The following is a 23,411-nucleotide window of genomic DNA, read 5'->3' on the forward strand; positions in this document are numbered from 1 at the left end:
GGTCGTTTATACACGTGGGAAGTGAAGGCTGGTCAGTGTGGTCCGATCTAACAGACAGGCTTCTGTAGATCAAACTGTTCAAAGTTCATGCTACTGTAACTAATACTGTTAAGGATCAGTACTGTTTTAGCAGTAAACATGGACTAACACAAGATCAGGCAGGTGTCATAATGTTCTGCCTGATCAGTGTAAATTTGGTTGTCCTTTGGGGAACAATTATGTATCATACCTGATCATTTATGCAATATAAATGTGTGTGTGTGTGTGTGTGTGTGTGTGTGTGTGTGTGTGTATACGAGAGAGAAAGCACGTGGGTGAGCTGACAGTGATTAGTTTAAACGCTTTCTGAACGGCACGGGGAGGTTTGTCCTCTCCCGCGCTCCGTAGAGTCGAGTGGTTGCTATGGAGACGGTTGCGCGTGCTGCCAGTAAGGTAGTCGGTTACCGGGCGCTGCTAGTCAACAGTGCACGAGACCTCAAACCGTGCAACGACCAGGAAGGAAGGAAGGATCGGGAAAGGAAGAAACTACAAACCGGAGAGAGAGACTGAGAGACTTTGAATGTGGCGCGGTGATGATCGCGAGGGTCTGGGGATGAGTTCCAGCGGGGCGCGGATCAAAACTTCTCAGAAAGCCGCAGGAGCCGGAGCTCAGAGACCGAGTCCGATAGTGAAGGAGTGTGGAGAGAACAGACCGGGTTTCAGTGAGGTGAGGAGAACACACACACACACACACACACACACACACACACACACACACACACACACACACACACACACACACACACACACACAGCAGGGCTTGTCGATATGATCACATACCCTCTACATCATGATCTGATGTGTCACGATACACTTCACTGACATACCGACTATATAACTTTCATTCATTTTATTATTAATTATATTAATTCATTATATATAATTATACATTTGATCATAAAACACATGAATTCAAATAAAAAAACAATCTTCACTAATCTTAATATTAGTCTGTGCAATCTATTCTATACATTTAATATTATGTAATATAATTATTATACATGTATACATTTATTATTGACTGCAAACAAATTTACTGTAAAATATATTTTTAAATAATTTATTTGTTGATTTTATTTATTTAACGCTGTTAATTATTATTATTATTATTATTATTATTATTATTATTATTATTATTATTATTATTATTATTATCATTTGTATTGTTACATGTGTGGATGTATAATTATAATCTTATTTTAAAAATGTGTTGACATTTATTTATTTGTTTTTTTTATTATTTTTGGTTTAATTATTTCATATTTCATATTTGTATGTTTTATTATTTTATATAATATTAGCTGAAAGTACCCGTGCTTCGCTACGGAAGGCAGAACGCTAAGCAATATGGCAATAAGCAGTAAGCACTGAGCAGGACTGGATGATCAGAGATCAGAACGTAACGTCAACAAATAACGTACTACCCCTTTGTAGTACCGATACAGGGCAAACTACTTTGAAAATAATTTTTATCGTGCATCTAACATCTAATAAGAAACAATGTACTAAGTTTCATTAGGATCCGTAATGTTATTTCGAAGAATGTAAAATGCGTAAGAAATCGTGTTTTTCGCGAGTTAGCCGCGATCCAGGGCGAATTTTTCAAAACCCTTTCTTAGTGAGCACCTAAGACCCAAGAGGAAGGTATGTTCCAAATTTCATTGCAATCCGTTCAGTGGTTTTTGAGATTTTGTGATGAGTGAGTGAGTCAGTCAGTGGTATTTGAGCTTTATATATATATATATATATATATATATATATATATATATATATATATATATATATATATATATATATATATATATATTATATTTATGTTTATTTGTTTGATTTCTTTATTTGTTTGTTTATTGATTATTCTCTCTCTCTCTCTCTCTCTCTCTCTCTCTCTCTCTCTCTCTCTATATATATATATATATATATATATATATATATATATATATATATATATATATATATATATATATATATATATTTTTTTTTTATGTATTTATGTATTTATGTATTTATTTATTATTATTATTATTATTATTATTATTATTATTATTATTACTATTATTTATTTATTTATTAAAGGTATATTATACTATATTTATAAATTAGATATAGGTTTTTCTATATTACTATAATTATTGAAAAATATGTTTTTTTTTTTTTTTATTAATTAGTCATTCCAGTCCACTTCCTCTAATAATATGTTGATAATAAGGAATAAAAACATTCAACTTTTATTTTTTATTTACATTTTTTTATCTCGTGATGCAGTTTAGCAGAAAGTTTTTTGAAAAATTAAATTTTTTTTTTTTCAGGCCAGTAGGCATTCTGACCTTCCCCGAGTCATAAACCTTCTTCAGGATCCCATTTCAGTAAGTTAAATAACCAATCACACATCTGAGCATATCAACAGTCCAACGCAAAATGATCTGCATCCTTCAGTGAGGTATTTTCCCTTCAGGAAAAAATAATCTTGTGTGGTCTCTTAAATCTGACAATGTTGGAGACACCACTCGTTTTTAAAATTGCTCCAAATCCACACGCACAGTTTAGCTTACTTTCTTGTGGGGTGCCAAAAATTTTGCACCAATTTGCACTGATTCTTTTTTCTTTTTTCAGCGCTCCCTGAAAGAACGGCACATCTCGGCCTTGAAGCGAGTGGTGAAGAGATGCCAGAATGGTTATGTATCCTTTCTAAATTAGAAACCGTATTTATTCGTTTTTCTTTTTAAGAAAATCCCAAGCGACTCTGGAATCTTTTCCCAGCGTTCGTGCGCTCTGACGTTATCTGTCGTCTGTCAAACACTTTGTAGCTCCCTGGAGGGAACTCAAACCACCTCATCACTGATCCCCTGAGTCCAATTAGATCGTGTTTCTCAGCCCTTTCTCACATCTCAGGATAAATTCACGCTAAGAGAATCAGATATACAGTGGTGTGAAAAAGTGTTTTGTTTCCTGATTTCTTATTCTTTTGCATGTTTGTCTCACTTTAATTTTTCAGATCATCAAACTCATTTAAATATTAGTAAAACAGAACACAAGTAAACACAACATGCAGTTTTTAAGTGAAGGTTTTTATTATTAAGGGGAAACAAAATCCAAAACTACATGGTCCCATGTGAAAAAGTGTTTGCCCCCCTTTCAAAACTGTGGTTTATCACACCTGAGTTTAATTTCTTTTGCCACATCCAGACCTGATTACTGCCACACCTGTTCCCAATCAAGAAATCTCTTAAATAGGACCTGCCTGACAAAGTTAGACATCATGCCGAGATCCAAAGAAATTCAGAAACAAATGAAAAAGAAAGTAATTGAGATCTATCAGTGTGGAAAACAGTGTGGCCATTTCTAAAGCTTGGGGACTCCAGTGAACCACAGTGACAGCCAATATTCACACATGGCAAAAACATGGAACAGTGGAGAACCTTCCAAGGAGTGGCCGGCCGATCAAAATGACCCCAAGAGAACAGCGACGACTCATTCAAGAGGTCACAAAAGACCCCACAACAACATTCAAACTACTACAGGCCTCAGTGGCCACAGTTAAGGTCAGTGTTCATGAGAAAGAGACAGCAAAAATGGTCTGCAGGGCGGAGTTCCAAGACGAAAACCGAAAAGAACATAAAGGCTCGTCTCAGTTTTGCCAGAAAACATTTTGACAATCCCCAAGACTTTGGGGAAAAATTCTCTGTTGACTGATGAGACAAATGTTGAACTTTTTGGAAGGTGTGTGTCTCATTATGTCTGGCGTAAAAGTAACACCGCATTTCAGAAAAAGAACATCATACCAACAGTGAAATATGGTGGTGGTAGTGTGATGCTCTGGGGCTGTTTTGCTGCTTCAGGACCTGGAAGACTTGCAGGGATAAATGGAACCATGAATTCAGCTGTTTACCAAAAAATCCTGAAGAAGAATCTCTTCATGACCTCGAGCCGAAGCAAACTTGGGTTCTGCAGCAGGACAATGATCCATAACACACCAGCAAGTCCACCTCTGAATAAGACTTTGAAGTGGCCTAGTCAAAGTCCTGATCTGAATCCTATTTAGATGCTGTGGCATGACCTTAAAAAGGCGGTTTATGTTTGAAATCTCCTCCAATGTGGCTGATTTACAACAATTCTGCATAGATGAGTGGAGCAAAATTTCTCCACAGCGCTGTAACAGACTCACTGCAAGTTATCACAAACGCTTGATTGCAGTTGTTGCTACTAAGGGTGGTCCGACCAGTTTCCAAACACTTTTTCACACCACTGTATATGTCTTTGCCAAATATCTGCTCTAGTGTAATCTATCATCCATGCATACTCTATATTTTCTTTAACCAGCACCACTGAAGCTCCTCAGAGACCTCTCAGACGTCTTTCAGATTATAAAAATCTGTGCTGAAAAATCAGAAGAGCATCCTGAGTATGTTTCTGTGCTGCGAGACCTGGTCCACTTATGCAGGTCAGGAGCATTAATGAGTCAGTGCTTATCGTGGATACTAATCACTCAGGGAGAACAGGGATATTAATGCATCTTTCTTTTAAAGGATTCCCTTCTTGAAGGAAAAAGCATCGGATGAGATGAAGTATGCCGACGTCGTGACGGACTCCCTCTCTCAGATGGGTATGTGGGCATGTGCACGACTGCTGATAGATAATATATTATATTACCTTCAGTACAGACCAAAAGTTTGGACACACCTTCTCATTCAAAGAGTTTTCTTTATTTTCATGACTATGAAAATTGTAGATTCACACTGAAGGCATCAAAACTATGAATGAACACATGTGGAATTATATATGGAATTATATACATAAGAAAAAAGTGTAAAACAACTGAAAAATGTCATATTCTAGGTTCTTTAAAGTAGCCACCTTTTGCTTTGATTACTGCTTTGCACACTCTTGGCATTCTCTTGATGAGCTTCAAGAGGTAGTCACCTGAAATGGTCTTCCAACAGTCTTGAAAGAGTTCCCCGAGAGATGTTTGGCACTTGTTGGCCCTTTTGCCTTCACTCTGCGGTCCAGCTCACCCCTAAACCATCTCGATTGGGTTCAGGTCCGGTGACTGTGGAGGCCAGGTCATCTGGCGCAGCACCCCATCACTCTCCTTCTTGGTCAAATAGCCCTTGATGCCTTCAGTGTGACTCTACAATTTTCATAGTCATGAAAATAAAGAAAACTCTTTGAATGAGAAGGTGTGTCCAAACTTTTGGTCTGTACTGTATATAATATATAATATATATATATGTTGAATAACGTGGTGCACGCAACCAATCAACAGTTACAGTGCATCCAGCTACACACCCCCATGGTTTTCAAATCAAATCCATTTTTTATTTGTCACATACACATTCATACATGTAGTAAAATGCTCTTTACCACTGTCTGATACTAAAGAATGTATATCTAAATAGAAATAGAATATAATAAATAAAATTAAATATATAAAGTACAAACGGTATAAACTATAAAGTATAAAAAGTAAGTATAATATCGTGGTGTATCAGGAGAATCGTATTTTGGTATCAGTGCTCAGTGTAAAAAAATAGACTCAGACAACATTAATAGTTTTCTGGTGTTCTGGTGAAATCTCCAGTTTTATCTGTAACATACACATTCACACAGAGCATGAAAAATAGAGAAAGAAAATATAAATAAAGTATAAAAAAATATATTCATTGACACTGGAATGTTGGTCTGCAGAAGAAAAGCAGAACAATGTAATAATCATTACATCAATCATCACCGATGACGGTGTTGTTGCTGGTGATAATGGTTGTGGTTGTATTTTGGACAGGTTTTCTAATGCGGATCCCAAATGATGCGGTTCAAGAGCAAATCTGCGCTTCCATCATATCGCTTTACATCCCCGACAAAGCAAAGCATTATGGAGCTGGTGAGTCTCTGCAACACACAATCGTGATTTTGCCTTCACAATTACATTTATGGAACACTGGGTCACTGTACTTCTGTCTATATCTGTCATACATATCCATCCATTCTTTCTGTTTAATTCATGCATGTGTATTTACACACACACACACACACACACACACACACACACACACACACACACACACACACACAAACCCACACACACATATCTTTTTTTTTTCCAGTGTGTGTATATGTATGTGTATATGTATATATAATGTTTTATTATATTTTTTATTCTCAACCTTTATACTCTGTAGTCAGACTATATTTTAATATACTTTATTTTATTTATTTTTTACGTTACTTTACTTTTATTTGTATCTTTATATTGTATTTCTTTACATGTTTACGAGTCGGACAGTCAAATAAAGCATGTATTAATGTGTATGTGGAAAATAAACATTTTGAATTTGAATTCGGCACACGCCCATGTCTAGACAACTTATAACATACTTTGAAGTCTACATCAATGAAGACATTCTTCTGCTGGTTTATAAGAATCCAGATGCTGTAGGGAGAGAAACTAGTTATAAAGCAAGTTTAATTTTTAACCAAGAATGGCTCATTTACAAAGCTGTGGAAGAGGAAGGGTTTTAGACTTGAAATATGCTTCCTTGAGCCTTGAGAGTGGGTGGAGCTAGTGGTTAAAGTTTAGTGGGAGAGGAGTGTATATATATATATATATATATATATATATATATATATATATATATATATATATATATATATATATATATATATATATACACACACACATACACACACTATATTGCCAAAAGTATTGGGTCACCTGGTCATAAATACAGTATGTGATATTTGCGCTTCGCATTCCACATTTAGTCCCAATTTGCTCTTATAGTTCCCTCCACTCTTCTGGGAAGATGTTCCACCAGATTTTGGCGTGTGCTTATGGATATTTGTGTTCATCAGACACAAGGGTGTTATGAAAGGCAGGTACTGATGTAGGTGAGGAGACCTAGGGTGCAGTCAGCGTTCCAATCCATCCCAAAGGTGTTCAGTAGAGATGAGATCAGAGCTCTATAGCTGCAAGATCTTCCTCTCCAAAGCATGTAAACCAGATCTTCAAGGAGCTCACTTTGTGCACTTTGCCATGCTGGAACAGGTTTTGGGTTTCCAAGTTCAAGTGAATGCAAAATGTTTTTAGAGTGCATCTAAAAGACGTACGATTGAATGCCTCCAGCTTTGTGGTAACAGTTTGGAAAAGAACCACATATAGCAGGAAAGATCAGGTGACCCAATACTTTTTGCTAATATAGTGTGTATATTAGGGCTGTCAATCAATTCAAATATTGAATCGTAATTAATCAAATGATTGTCACTAGTTAACTCGTGATTATTTGCTCAAACTCAACATAGAGCATGAAGACAAAATATTCTTGTAAACGTTTTAAAGTAATTATGGTGTTTTAAATGACGTAAATCATCAGGACACCAAACGAAACTTTTGCTATGTTTCCACACGGAAGTTAGTTAGTTTCGGCGATTATGAGGGAAAAAATGCCAAAAACGCGCCGCCACGTTTGTCGACCCCAAGAGGTATAATTGCCGGATGTGTGCATTATGGCAGATTTTGGTGCTGATTTGAGACTTGGCGCATGTTTGGTGATTAAAAATTATTCTTCGGTGGAGTTTTTTTTTAATATCTAAGTAAAAAAACGGGATCATGAATAAATATGTGCTGTGTCGAAGGTTTTAATTTGGCCTCTTTTACATTTTTTGTATTTATATTTACTAATAAAAATAATTGCGCGTTAATAAAATTTGTGCTGTTAAAATTAATTTGCTTTTTCAACACGCCCTGAGATATATATTCATTATGACTCAACTTGTAAACTTAAATGTTCTGATTTCTTTGTATGAATTCGATATTTCGCTTGATGGCTACATCTGGTAAACATTTTGTGTCAATAGCCCACTTAGAAATCCCCTTAATGATAAAAATGCTGATGTGTCAAATACTTATTTTCCCCGCTGTGTATATAATATTGGTGCCAGTTATTTAGGCAATAAAAGCTGTATGTTGAGTCATTTTTAGAGGACATTAAATCTGTACTTTTTTCCAAGCTGCAAATTGACTACTCTAAAATATATCCAAGTTTAATCTCTATAATATTGTCCCTTGAGAAGATACCCAAATGGTTGCTGAAATATAAGGGGTGTACTGACTTTTGTGAGATACTCTACACACACATACTGTACATATATGTTATTAATGCAAACAAAAGCTTTCCTGTTTTAGCCACACCCACTTTGGATGTCAATGCAATACATTAAACACATTAATGTGGACTTTCTCTATATGTGCGAGTCAGGTGTGTGTTCCACGAGCTTGGTGTACAGGCGTGAGCTGGTCGAACGCAGCGGTCTGGCTGAGACTCTGCTCATGTCTTTGGCTCTTCTGGAGAAGCAGCTGCCAGTCAGACTGCAGGTCCTACAGGCTCTACAGATCCTCTCCAAGTCTTCTGGTGAGTTCCACATTTAACCTCGTCCGCTCTGCAAAGTTTAGAGTATTTGTGTGGAATTTTGAGGTGTTTTTGTTTTCTTTGCTCCTTTGTAGCAGTGAACTGCAATTTGATCCTAAAAGTAGAAGGAGCTCAGAAGATCTGCTTTCACATGAACGAGCCGGATCCATCCGGACAATTGCTCTTCCGCTCCACAGAGATCCTGTGGAACCTTTTGGACAGCGGCTCCAAAGAGGAAGTCACCAAGCAGCTCAGCAACATGGACTGTGTCATGTGAGTTTCATTTCCTAACGTTTCCTCGAATGTATGTGTTCGACAAATATGCCAAAGAGGAACATGCTTCAGTTCAGTAAAGTGTTTTTAAAAAAAAAAGGTTCACCATGTGAACTTAACATGTATCTAGACATTTTTTATTACATATTAGATGAGGCAGAATAGGGAATACTTTTCTGCGTTTGAAATTAATTTCACATATAAAATGTTAAATATTTCCTATATTATTAAGTGGATGAATCTGGAATTATTGATAATAATAATAATCTTTACTTTTATAGCGTCTTTAAAAGTAGCATCTCAAAGTGCATAAAATAATTTTTATAAAGATAAGAGAAAAAAGTATGTTACCGTAATTTCCGGACTATAAAGCGCACCCATATATACAGTAAGCCGCTTATATTTTTTACAAAGATTTTTATTTTGAACATAAATAAGCGCACCTGTCTGTAAGCCGCAGGTGTCTACACTGAAACTAATGAACTTTACACAGGCTTTATTGAAAGACAGTGTCTGTTACACGGTGTAACGGGTGAAATATGTTGTGGCTCCTTTAAGAGCAGAGCGGTATTTTGGGAATAGCCTGCTGCCGCATTTTCCCGGTATTACTGCATGTGTGCAAGGCCGAGGAATATGTCCTTATTTTTTTCTGATGCTCATTTTGAAGTTTCTTTGAATAACCTGTAACGCTGTTGCCAAGAAAAAAAAAAAAAGCACGAGTTTTGTAAACCTGTCTGTGATTATATGATTTCTGTTGCCACTGGAGTTAGCGAACTCTCCCTTCACCCAGACTCAACGCGCTACAACGGCTTGTATCTAAACAGTAGCCTACCAAGAAAGTCATTGTTCACTGTCTTCCTCCTTCCTTTCATAACTATTTCTCTCGGGAGTTTATCTTTTGGCATCGTCGTGCGTAAAAAAAAAAAAAAGTTTTTTCGCCTTGTAGTGTAGACTGTTTAAAGTTGCGTCAAATAACGAGGTGCTGTACCATGTGGGGGCTTATAGGTCAGCATTAGTATTTAAAATCAATCCGGAATCTGACAGAAGGCCAATGCAATGACTCCAGAACTGGAGAAATTTGCTCACCAGACCTGGTCTTAGTCAGAATCCTAGCAAAATTTCGGACAACTTGTAATGTAGATTTCGAAACGGCAAGAATTCCCTTTTGATCTTAACTGAGTGTGTGTTTGAAACACCAGGGTTCTGAAAGAGACTTTCGTGCAACATTTCCTGAACGGCACCAAACAATACGACCGGCAGCTTCGCAACGATCTTCTAGTAATTACGACCCTGGTTGCAGAAAACCCCAGTGCTCCACTAATTGTAAGTATGATGGGTTTTGGATTTCCTCTCCATTACGCTTGTGATTTGAAACCATTTGCTCTGACACTTTGTCGTTTTTTGATAGGAGAGCGGGTTCGCGCGTCAGCTCGTCCATTACGCTACCGTTCCCGAGTGTAAGTTTTCAAAGTTTTTTTATTTGTCATAAATATCCAGACGTTTGAGTTTGAGTTTCTCTCGCGTAGTGAGGAGCAATAACCCGCTGACCCACAACGTCAAGCTGACCTTCTGTAATGAGGACTTTGAGATGAAGAAGCTGCTCCTCAACTTGGTTGTTGTTCTGTCCAGAGATCTGGCAGCCATACAGGTGAGGATTCTACACCACAGAGTCGTATAATCAACGAGCAAATCAGATGCTGTACTGAAACATGGCACTCGTGTACGTGTGTAATCAGCTGTTTAAGGAGAGCCGTATGATTCTGGCTTTGATGCTGCTTGTGCGGCCCGGGTTCACCGAGAGCAGGCGCGGAGAGAAAGCGCGGCCCGGTTGGACTTCTGCCCAGCAGGAGGAGCTGCAGCTACATGCTTTGGCTGCTTTGGCTACGTTGGGGCCACTCATGCAGGAAGAGTACATGGACTGTCAGGCGAACACCTGCCTGCTTGTGTTTCTGGACTGGTGCACTCAACAAGGTAACACACACACACACACACACACACACACACACACACACACAGAGAAATGGAAACAACCGCAGAAGGTTATGTTGTCACGTCTCTCATAGTTCGACCTGATCTGGGTTTTAATTGTGTTCTCGACACACCCTGTCACTAGTCCTAATCCTTTAAAAAAGTTCATCCTATTACATTACAGTTTTTCCTCAGTTGCTTCAGAGCGTTTCTCAGATCAGAAATTTAATTTCTCATCAAATTGCAAACGCTTCGGTACATTTATTAGATTGTTCGTTTACAGTTGTCAATGTGTGCATTGTGTTTCCTACATTATCAGTTGTTTATGTCATGCTGATCAAAATACATTATATTGGTTCTCACCTGAATCTTAACCAACTTAAGCAACTGGGAAAAACTGCACTAAGGTTATTTAAAGTTGATTCTATACTTATATTTTATAAGAACTCAAAAGGCACTGATTAGAAAGTCTTTTATAATGTTGTGTAGAACGAAAGTGCAAAAAAAATCTGATAAATGTGGTGGAAATGATTAGAGCAATTATTCATACTGAAGGTCTGGAAAGAAATATCACATACAGTGCAACCTCGATACAGGCGGGGGTCACGTTCTATCACCTCTCGCTAGTAAATAAAAAATGGCGTGGTTTTGACTCTCCTTTTGATGGTTCCTTTTTTAAGGGGATTTGTACATGTACTGTACTGTAAACTCAACACAAATTGTGAATTACTTGTCATAAATGTTTTATTTACTACTTAAAATGAATAATACAATAATAAAATAGTTTTCAAAACACTTTCATGTAATTAGAACATGTAAAACAAACTCTATTCTGAAGTGTAAATGTCGAAACGTCGTGTGAGTGTCAAGGTCGCGAGTATCGAGGTTCCGCTGTAACACATGGGATCAAGTGAAGTACGACAGCGTTTAAGCGATACGAGAATATAGTTGTAAAATTGTTGTGCGACAGTCTTTAACTCATCCAGGGTCGATTTCTTTCGATCATCATCCCCATAGCTCCTGAGAAACAACATATCCTATTCGAATAGTGCTCAAATGTAATCATAAATATCCTCGATCACTGGTTTGCCATTTCAGACTGTACAAAAAAGGCATTTCCTTAATGCCTGTCTGATTTTTTTCTACTGAATAAATGAAGTTTCATACAGAACCTCCACAGGGTCCATTTACTAATTATAACTCCACGCTGATGCGCCGAAAGACAAAGAATTTCCTTATTGCTTGATCCGAACATCAAATTTAACCCAATCCTCCACATCCATTTGCTGCAAAACAGCTGAATGTTTCTCGCGACTTTTCTGTGTTATTTTTCTTTAGCTTGAATCTCATATTGCTATGACTTTATTCTCAAAATATTCCGACTTTATTCCCGTGTTGCGACTCGTAATCTCGTCATCTTAGATCATTTTGTTTTTTTTAATGTAGCACTAAAATGGCATCGCAGTAAACGGTGCTGAAATCATTCAATATTTAGAAAGAAAATATTTGTAATTATTTGAATAATAAATAATGCAAATAAATTTGAATAATTTATTTTTTCCAAAATAAAAGTTTGAATCGACAATCGATAATTGTATGGTGCCTGTCAAAATGCTGGAAACGCCTAGTTTTTATGATTTTTAAAGCATGTTTCTTTAGTTTATATGCAACAGGTTTATATAGTTTATATAAAAACTAGGTAATATAATGCCATTCATTTTCATCAAACTGCCACCTTAGGCAATAAAAGTAGGTTTCGACTGGAATACATGCAGCTATATTTGCATCCTATATATCCACTATATCCGGAGAAGATTCTAACTCATTATATACATGGAGGTTAAATGATAAAAGGAATTCTGAACCAACAATCCTGAACCTTTCTATACTTCAACACCATGTAATACACCATACAACAAAACAATGATCCAAAACTACGTCCAAGCTCTGTAAGCGTTATTTAAAGAGCATCTGGAGCTCGAGTGTAGTCTATCATTCAATGACCTGCCCAGTCACTGCACCTAAATCCTATTCAACTGCTCTGGGATGAACTCAATCACAAGGTCAGAAAGAACTAGTGAAGAACACCTTTGGCAAGTTTGACAAGATGCATGACAAAGTGTTCCAGCAAAAACGTAAAGTGTGTGTTTGTGCTAACGGAGGATTTTTCATTGAAAATCAAATGGAACATCTGGAGATTTATACGTTTGTTTGGTCCGAATAAATCACACCATTATATTACCGAAGTTTGTTGCATTTAAATAAAAGGATGTTGTATCTCATGCATGTGGAATTCCAAAAATGTTGACACTGTATGTTAAAATAATTTTTCATAAAAACAGGAACAAATAATTCTTGCAAAAACAATTTTAATGGACTTGCTTTTCATTAAAACACTGACATTCTGTACCTTCAGTCAACTCAGTGTAACTCTTTGATCATCTTCCTCAGCAACAGGAACCGACTGCTTCTTTGGTCAGGGTTTCCATGGCAGAGGAGGTCAAAATGGGAGGAAGTCTCAGATGCGCTACTGCATGTGTCTGCTGCGCTGCATGGTCTTACTTAACAACAACCTCATCAACCAGGACGTCTGTGACCAGGGAGCCATCAACCAGCTCATCGGTGAGGATACGGGTTTTTCTTCCAAGTAAAGACATGCACCGGACGGATTTTTCAGTCCCGCTCCCATGCAAGGTCCAGTCTCACAAAAATGTTATTTTCTCCCTTTTTTGTCTGCAATATTGAAGTTGTGTCCCGCACACAAACGCCTGCAGGTAAAATGTAAAAGTAGTATCAGCACACTAGAACATCAACAGAGGTTTGTGTGATGTTTTAGCGTCGTGTGCTGTGTAAAATGTATATTATTATTATTACCGTATTTTTTGGACTATAAGCCGCTACTTTTTTCCCACGTTTTGAACCCCGCGGCTTAAACAACGAAGCAGCTTATTTATACATTTTTCTTCAAGCCAAAAAACTGAGACCCATAACAGACCAATGAAATTTCCGAACGGAAACAAAAAAAAACGCACCTCACCTGTGTTCTGAGCTGCACGGCATCGGGAGAAAAACTTTTTTTTTTTTACGACGATGCCAAAAGATAAACTCTCGAGAGAAATAGTTGTGAAAGGAAGGAGGAAGACAGTGAACAATGACTTTCTTGGTCGGCTACTGTTTAGATACAAGCCGTTGTACGGCGTTGAGTCTGGGTGAAGGGAGAGCTCGCTAACTCCAGTTGCAACAGAAATCATATAAGCACAGACAAGTTTTTGAAAACTCGTGTTTTTTTTGTTTTCTTGGCAACAGTGTTATGGGTTAGTCAAAAAAACTTAGAAATAAGCATCAGAAAATAAAGACATATTCCTCGGTCTTGCACACATGCAGTAATAGCGGAAAATGCGGCAGGCTATTCCCAAAATGCCGCTCTGCTCTTGAAGGAGCCACAACATAGTTCACCCGTTACACCGTGTAACAGACACTGTCTTACATTAAAGCCTGTGTAAAGTTCATTAGTTTCAGTGTAGACTTCAGTGCGGCTTATTTATGTTCAAAATAAAAATCTTTGTCAAATTCAGTAGGCGCAGTTTATATATCTATAAAGGTGCGCTTTATAGTCTGGAAATTACGGTATTATTATTATTTTTTATTCAGTTTCATAGGTTGACAATCCTGACATACAGGTAAAATATTATTTAAATAATTTTCTAATCAAGATTCTAGAATTTCTATGCCCCCGTAGTGACATCTGGTGGCCCCCAGGGGGTGCGGCCCCCAGTTTCAGAATCACTGCTCTAGTAGTCTAGTAGCTAACCATGTGAGAGTTCGCTTCCGACCATGTGCCTGTAAATCGTTTTATTTTATTTTAGTTGCCATTGTTCTTTTTGTAGATACATAACAGTTTATTTGTTTTTAGTCATTTATTATTACTATTATAATTTTATAATTTTAAGACTATTTTACGGGAGTAAAATAGTCTGCGAATTTTTATCTCCCACAACCCACACACACATGAGTATATTACCCCCTCGCACCAGCATTTACTCATCAAATCTTCCCGGGTCTCTTCCTCCAAGCCACAATTTGTGTACATCACAAGATTTAATCAAACACCAGGGGGCAGCAAATAGCACAAACATAAACACATGCAGGAAAAACAAATCTGTTGGACGTGTAGATTCAAAACGGAGGAAATTATCATCGTAGTGGCTTAGCGAAATGTATTAGCATGAAGTGTTAGATGATAGGTTTCAAATCAGGTCACGAGTCATTCTGAATGAGATTAGACATTTTTGTTTATACGCGATATCGACAAAAGTATTGGGACACCTGCCTTTTCCAGCCATATACGAGGTATATACTACTTTCTGTTTACAGGAAAGTAGTTTTATTTATCTACGTTTACACACTATCACCTTCAAAAATAGTCCCCTTGCAGAGCAATACAGCGCCCCCAGCGTTCCTGCAACTTCTTAAATATGTCCCGGAAGTCTGCTTTTATGAAGCATGTCCAGCACAATCAGCCATATCTCCACAATGGAGACAAAATGGCAACTTTGAGCCTGATCTTCATCGTCAAAGAGATGGAAGTTTGCAGGAGCCAAATCTGGCGAATAGAGTTTGATTCGGAAGTGAGACCACGTTGTTTCACAATATCATCGGTTGCTAACGATCTACACAGGATGGGGTCTTTTTGGCACTTATGAAATTCGGTGCTCCCTGTGACTGTGTGTGCAGCCTTGTGCTGCCATCTGTTGGCATGTTACATGTAACCTCATAAAATGGTTTTCTGTGCATTTTTTCAGTGCATTGCGTTTTTTCCGGGGATTTGAATTGAAGGCAAATTCTACAGGGAGCTGTTTTGCCCGAAAGTTCCTTATGATATCCTTTTTGTAAATGTCCCTGCAAGTGTTTATGCGACCAAATCAGTTTCTTCTCCCGTCAGCCATTGTGTCATTGAAAAACAGCTATTAAATCCAGTCTATATTTGATCTAGTGCCGTTTGATAGAGATGTGGTTCACGAGGTATGTGTCGAACGGGATGTTCAAAAAACACATTAATTTTACGGTCAGGTGTCCGAAAACTTTTGTCCGTATAGCCTCATTTGTAGTTGACTAGCTGGCAGGGCTAGCAGAGTGTATATCCTGGGGGTGTATATATAGATCATGTTAATTAGTGTGGTTCTATGGTGCTCAGGGTTGCTAAGGCGATTCCAGGAGAGCAAGGAGGAAGAGGACAATGTGTCTGTGGAGATCCAGTCTGACATCCTGGTTACTCTGTCCAGCCTCTGCGAAGGAGACATGCACAGGAAGGTCAGACACTCGTCATTTAAACGCTCTCATGTTTGACTAAAAGCCAGGAAGGTAACCGTGAGAAATATGTGTGTCTGTGTGCGTGTGTGTGTGCATGTGTCTCTGTGTGTGTGTGTGTGTGGTGAGCAGGAGTTGTTTGGAGCAGAGGGCGTAGAGGTGACGATTGATTATCTGAAGATGAACCCAGCTCAGTTGTACAGTGGGTTGGGACACAACAGGCTCATTCTCTGCACGATGGAATGTGTGTGGTAAGCTATATACACACACACACACACACACACACACACACACACACACACACACACACACACACCTTTTTATTGCAGAAATCCTACTTAGCCACCATGTTGTCTTGCTGTTACTGAGATAATCATGATACATGGTAATATTTGTAGTATAATGTACAGTATGACGAATCTGTATTCGTATTTCATGATTCTCACGATCGGTGAAATCGTGCGTGCAGGTCCTGCATTGTCGGGTGTTACATCTCTGAGGATTTGTTTTTACAAAAGGAAGGAGCGTTTCTCCTACTTGACTTCATCCAGGTAAGTCAAACACACTCAAAACATATGACCAGATTTCCAGACCACAGCAGAAGCGCTGACGCTGTCATCTTTTTGTTCTTGTCAGTCAAGTAATGACGGATCATTCATGAACGATTCGTTCGTTTGGAACGACTCTTTAATGTGACTCAGAAGTCTGAGTCGTCTCAAAGAGCGATTCGTTCTTTTACTACTGGACGCGCATGAGCAAAGCATCACAAAATCTCTCAGGGTTATGTAGAGGAAACAGAATTGAGTAGTTCACCGAACGAGTCTTCTAGTCCGAGTCATTCATTCTTTGATCACATGACTCCCATATGATCAAACAGAATTGAGTAGTTCATATCATGAGTCCATTGGTGCGAGTCGTTTGGGTTTTTTTTGTCACATGACTCCCATATACGCTATGCAGTTATATATACAGTACAGTCAACTTCCGATAACTCACGGTTCAGGACTCGGGGTCCAAAATTCGAAGATTTTCAGAGATCGTTCGGAGATAGCTGGGAGTCACGTCTTAGAACGTGACCCCCATGAATTCCAGGGGACCACTGTACTTATATAAATGATTGGAACTATAGTCAGAGTTGGTGTATGTACATGTGTTTTTGGATCTGCTTATTGAAAATGTAACATTGTATTTTATTTCCGATCAATAGAACAAAATGAATTAAATGACTCCTTTCGTTTTCGTTCAGCAAATCACTAAAATAATCCGATCTTCCCATCACTGCAGTCGAGCCCCAGGAGCATGCTGAATGTCGCCGTGGCGACGCTGCTGGAACTGTGCGAAAACCCCAAAACACTGCTACACGTCGAGGCCTGGAGAGGTGACAAAGAGCTCACGGCTCCGGCCCTGCTGCTGTGGCTCTGGAGGAAGGAAGAGATGGAGCTCGGGGTCAAGAGAAACCAGTATGGACAAATAGCAGGTATACACACATTGTGCTATTAATGATTTTAGTAATAAACCTTGCAAATATGTTTGTTTTTTTCAATTACTAGAAAAAATGTGTTATGTTTTTCACATTTGCTGAATCTCCCAAGTCTGAGGGCAAATGAGAAAAAAAATCCTGGTAATAAGGATATATAATGATATAAAGAGCTCTTACTTTATGATCAGATGGAGAGAATTCAAATATCACACACACACACACACACACACACACACACACACACACACACACACACACACACACACACACACACACACACACATATATACACTCCCTCTTTATTTCTGGTTTTCTGAAGCAGAAACTCCAATCCACTCCAGTCCAATTCACTCGAAATCAGTCCAGTCCAACCCCATCTAATCCAATCCTGTCCAATCTAGTCCAGTCCAGTCAAATAAAGTCCAGTCCAATTAATTCTAATTTAGTCCAGTCCAGGCAAATCCAGTCTAATCCAATCCAGAGCTCAGTTTTTGCCAGAACTTCCTATAGACATGACATTAGCACAGAGAACTTGTTTTTTTGTGTCTATACTTTGAATAAACACATTCTGAAGCCTTATTTTCTCATTATACTGCACAATTCTCTCACTCTCCATTAATCATTGTCACTTCTTGAATCTTTAGACATGAAGAAGCCTCTCGAGACGAAGTACCAGAAACAGGAGCCGCTGAAATCCATCCCGGCGAAGAGTCCAAGCGCCGCTGTCATGGACGTCACTGAAAACCTGCGTGCCAAAATCTACGCTATCTTCTGCAAACTAGGTTAGTGTGTTGATTTGAGAGGTAGAAGGAGAGAGAGAAAGACAGATAATAGATGCTAAATGCGAACGATGGTTCCACACGAACAGCCTCAAGATTCATGAGGTTACTGTAGAGTATGAAGAAGCATGAAGATGGATTCCAATTGTAATGTCTTTCTTCACTTATCCCAGTGATAAAAATCTAACAGTTTGAAACAGTTTTAACACCCAGCTTGCTCATAGGCCGGGGTCAGAGCGCAGGGTCAGCCATGATATCGCGCCACTGGAGCACAGAGGGTAAAGGGCTTTCTCAATGGCCCAAGCGTGAAAGCTTGGGAATGCCAGGGCTTGAGCCCCCGACCTGCCAATCAGTAACGAAGCACCACTGAGCCTCCATTTCCCGTTTGCTACAATGGATTTGGACAGTTTTGCATTCAAGTGTCCATTGTTTGACCTCGATGTCCAGAGTTTACTGACTCAAAAGGGAAAAAATGGGAGGCAGGCAAGATTTTTTCACAAATCTTGTGAAAAAAGCCGGCTTTATTCTGCCACGATCTTCATAATGTCTTCCAGTGTTCCCCGGTCCAGTCTGTCGTCTCGCTTCTCTCTTATTCTCTCTATAATGAAAAGACTTTCGGTGTCCCCAGTGTAAGGATGGGTTCTTTTATGAATTTGGTTCCTCTGAAGGTTACTTCCTCATACCATCTGAGGGAGTTTGCCGCTCTCACCATCGGCTCGCTCGTTAGATGATAATTGGATTGGATGATCGATATTGTATATAATTATTTAATTTCGTAAAGCTGCTTCGGGAAAACGTCCACGGGTAAAAGCGCTCTATAAATTAAATCAACTCGATTGGAATTGTTTGTGTTTGCAGGCTTTGAGAATCTACAAGGTCTCACTGCTGAGGACTCCATCACCTTGTGTATAGTGAGCAGTTACCTGGACCTCAAGGTTAGAAAAAGCTCACAAGCACACTCGAAATACAAAAACACTCCAAATAAACTCTTATTTATACCTTTATTAGGAGGATCTTTGGAAAAATTTGAAATACATGACATGCACTATATTGCCAAAAGTATTGGGACACCACCTGCACTTAATTGTATTTTAGTTGTGGCATAAAATTTGCATGGCGATGCCCCTGTGCACAAAGTGAGCTCCTTGAAGATCTGGTTTACATGCTTTGGAAAAGAAAGATCTTGAGAGGCCTGAGCTCTGATCTCATCCCTACTGAACACCTTTGGGATGAATTTGAACGCTGACTGCACCCCAGGTCTCCTCACCTTCATCAGTACCTGCCTTTAGTAACACACTTGTGGCTGATGAACAGAAATATCCATAAGCACACTCCAAAATCTGGTGGAACATCTTCCTAGAAGAGTGGAGGGAATTATAAGAGCAAATTGGGACTAAATGTGGAATGCGATGCTTAAAAATCACGTACCGTATTTATGACCAGGTGACCCAATACTTTTGGCAATATAGTGTAGTTTTTTTTTATCATTTACAGAACAAAAAAAACCAACATTTTGTTTGTTTTTTGCTTCACAGTTGAAAAACAATATGTGAATATGACGCCTTCATTTCTTTAATGCCTTGAAAGCAAAAAAGCTGAAAACAGTCATTTTAACATCTAAACGATTTTTTTAAATACATTTTCTCTATTTGTTTAATTACACAAAGTTCAGTGATTAAAATCTCAATACCAAAAAAGTGTCTAAAAGTCTGAAATATTTCCAGTCAGACATCCGTCAAAGGGAATTTCATTGGCGGCCATTTTTTTTAAAGAAGAGAGTTCCTAAAAAATCACATTTTTATCCCCTGAGTTTTTGGGGTCGGTCCTGCAGAAAGAGATATTTTCGACACGGCACAACCATTATAAGAAGCATCATGTTTTAGACTCCCATTTCCTGTCACGTTTTTGTTGCTTTTTGAAAAGTACCTAGCGATGTATAGTATGTGAACTTCTCGGAGCGAAGCCAGAATGTTGGATTCTCTGCTGATGCTTTTCAGTTACTTTAAATGACAAAAAAAAAGAATTACATTTCAAACCAGAAACGTTTTAAAACATAGTTAATTCTTTATTTAAATAAAAAAAGAATGAATGCAAAGTACAAGGATTCAAATGGGACCAATTATTTATTATTTAAAAAATGCTGTTGTATTACCATTGTAAAGACGCAGATTCAGGCTCAGTCAGGGGGCGTGGCCTATTGTATAGATTTTCCAGAGATTTATCTCATTCATACATCTGAGCAGTAGAGTGTTAGGGGCCTTGCTCAAAGGGCCCAACAGTGGCGGTTTAGTGGTGGTGAGATTTGAACTCACAACCTTCTGTTTAGTTGTTCATCATCTTCACCATTGAACTACATCATCCTCAATTTATGGGTGGTGTTGGACAGTCGACTCACCTTATAATTTTAGACATACGTTTAAACCGAACTGCATCCTTTTGGTGTGAACTACATGTTCCAGTATGATTGATATTTTACTGTATTTAATGCCTATATTTTTATGTATTAATGTATTGTATAAAGGCGGCCGAGACGTGGGATGAAGTCGAGGCTGAGCTGGAGCTAGAAGGTGTGAGACCTCTCTCTCCGGATGCAGATGCTCTCAAAACCATCTCCTGGTCGAGTGAAGAGAAAGTCAAACACGTGATCGAGCTGCAGCAGAGCATTATAAACCAGATAGAGCAGGAGGACCTCCAGAAGGAGAAGCATACCTATGAAGCGGTAAGGATTGTTTTTTTTTGTTTTGTTTTTTATTCACATATCCAGCCACAGATCCAGACTGCTCATTGTTATCGACTTTCATCATGCAGATCCGTTTCAGCCACAAGCAGCAGGAGCTTACAATCAAGGCCTGGGAGCATTACGTCGCTAAGACTTCCAACTTCAACATCTTGAAGGTGCGTCCAAGTCAGGTCATATGGTAAAACTATTATTCTATACAACAGCAGTCAATGTCGTCTATGATGGCAGCGCAAAACAATATACGCCTATAAGATCAGTTTGCATAAGTATTTACACCCCCTCTCCTTCAATTGACTATATATTATGATGTATATCATATATACAGTATCATACATGTCAAAACTGGTTGTTGCTGTGATCCTCTTCCACTCCTCCATAATGACATCACAGAGCTGCTGGATGTTAGACACCTGCCACTTCTCCACCTTCCGCTTGTTTTCCGGTTTTCTGAAGTGAGGGCTTCATGTTCTGCTTCAGAATCTCACAGTACATGTTGGAATCCATGTTTCCCTCAATGAACCTCTGTTCCCCAGTACTAGAGCACTCATGCATCCCCAGACCATGATGTTAACCCCCACCATGCTTGACTGTGGGCAAGACACAATTTTTTTGGTTCTCCTTACCAGGGTGTCGCCACACATACTCACCACCATCTGAGCCAAACAAGTTTATCTTCGTCTCATCAGACCACAGGACATGGTTCTAGTAATTTATGCTCTTGCACAGGTTTAGGAGGAGGAGGAGGTTTATGGATGTGGTGATCAAAGAAATGCAGGTGTTTGGTTTAAAAGAAGGCTTGATGTAGAGGACAGGGTGGTATGGAGACAAACGATTTGCTGTGGAGAAGGCTAACGGGACCAGCCGAAATATGAGGAAGACAAAGTTTGGTTAGAAAACAACATCCCATACTTTACACAAAACCGTATTGAATCCATTATAAATGGAATGAAGGAAACAGGTTGTTGGGTGGGCGGGTGTATAAAGAGGGCGATAGCCTGAGAACGTCTGGGGCAGGGGGTCACGGGGGTCAATACTTATGCAACATACTACAGAGTAATTAATTTGATGATGTCAGCTTTTGAGAGATACTATGACGATATGGCATTGGTTTATAAGGCTGTCCTTATATAAACCTTATTGTTTTTATTTCCCCTGATTGGTGGATAGAGGATTGTAATCTAATCTAATCTCAGGCATGAGTTTTTTTTCATCTTGCTGGTATCTTTTTGGTGTCTTCTAGAAATCAAAGCTGCTGCAGGAAAGATCTATTGAGTCATCACGTCTGAGAGAGAAACCAGAGGGCTTTGTTTTCCACTCCACTCAAATCTCCGGCCTGCAGTCTACTGTAAGATCTGTGTGTGTGTGTGTGTGTGTGTGTGTGTGTGTGTGTGTGTGTGTGTGTGTGTGTGTGTGTGTGTGTGTGTGTGTGTGTGTAATCTGTAATAGAATCAGCAATAATAATTTTATTTTCCTCAGAAACCCACAGAGTTGTGTTTGTGTGTGTTCCTGTAACAGATTTTCTGCGGGCGTACTTTGGCGATCGACAGCACCCCTGCAGAGCTGACTGGGGGACCCTTAGCAAACACGGACCTGGCCCTAGAAAGGGTCCCTATTCAGGGCGGAGCACTGCGGAAAGTGTCCTCTTCTAAAACCGACATCGAGCTTCCCAACACCGTCACCGTCAAATGAATGGACGTCAAGCACAAGACAGAAGCCTGGCATTTATTTTTCCTCACACACGTGTTATATATCATTGTCAGACTGACCACTATTTTTATAGGGTATGAACTGATGCAGAGGGGTGACGGATTAAAGGAACAATCAGGGAAATGAAAGTGTATTGGGCAGTAATGTTTCTGAGCAAACACACACACACACACACACACACACACACACAAACACACACACACACACACACACACACACAAACACACACACACACACACACACACACACACACACACACACCCCAAGGATTTCCTTATTCCTTTATACTCCAGTATACTTCCGTTATAATAGTACATGTCCGCTTACCTCAAACATCTCCTGGATATAAGACGCAGCCTACAACTGAGAGTAGACATGAGCCAGCATCTGGCTTAAGGGTTTTGTTCAGAGGACCAGTTGTGTCACATTGGGATTTGACCTTATAACATTTAAGCACTGAACTACTGCAGGAATTACAAAAAATCCTTTTTTGGCTTATAAAACATCAGATTTCAATAAACTAAATATACTGATCTTCTATATGCACCTTCTATAACTAAGGATGCACCACTGAACTTTCAGAGAGACAGACAGCAGATAGATGGTGACATGGTGGTGGAATGAGGAAGTGCAGGAGAGCATTAGGAGAAAGAGGTTTGGGAGAACAGAATTGGGATCAACAGAGTGATGAGAAAAGTAGGCAGGAGTACAAGGAG

General features: G+C 39.0%; 2 protein-coding genes across 2 annotated transcripts in view; both read left to right on the forward strand.

Annotated features, from left to right (window-relative positions):
* Positions 1–23,411, forward strand: part of LOC310729111 (uncharacterized protein) — a 239,346-nt gene that overhangs the window by 215,414 nt on the left and 521 nt on the right. The gene's annotated exons all lie outside the window — the stretch shown is intronic.
* Positions 326–22,823, forward strand: cfap69 (cilia and flagella associated protein 69). The gene is made up of 23 exons (XM_083546964.1): positions 326–706; positions 2,349–2,405; positions 2,653–2,718; positions 4,371–4,480; positions 4,566–4,642; positions 5,819–5,917; positions 8,292–8,444; positions 8,537–8,714; positions 9,914–10,037; positions 10,123–10,171; positions 10,241–10,362; positions 10,451–10,685; positions 13,134–13,304; positions 15,877–15,992; positions 16,122–16,240; positions 16,459–16,540; positions 17,274–17,466; positions 18,114–18,251; positions 19,107–19,183; positions 20,770–20,967; positions 21,057–21,143; positions 22,229–22,333; positions 22,504–22,823. Exons 1-23 carry the CDS (start codon positions 560–562, stop codon positions 22,675–22,677), a joined length of 2,877 nt encoding a protein of 958 aa, XP_083403090.1. The 5' UTR covers positions 326–559; the 3' UTR covers positions 22,678–22,823.

Source organism: Silurus aristotelis (genome assembly GCF_946808225.1).
Source record: "Silurus aristotelis genome assembly, chromosome: 7".
NCBI classification, from domain to species: Eukaryota; Metazoa; Chordata; class Actinopteri; order Siluriformes; family Siluridae; genus Silurus; species Silurus aristotelis.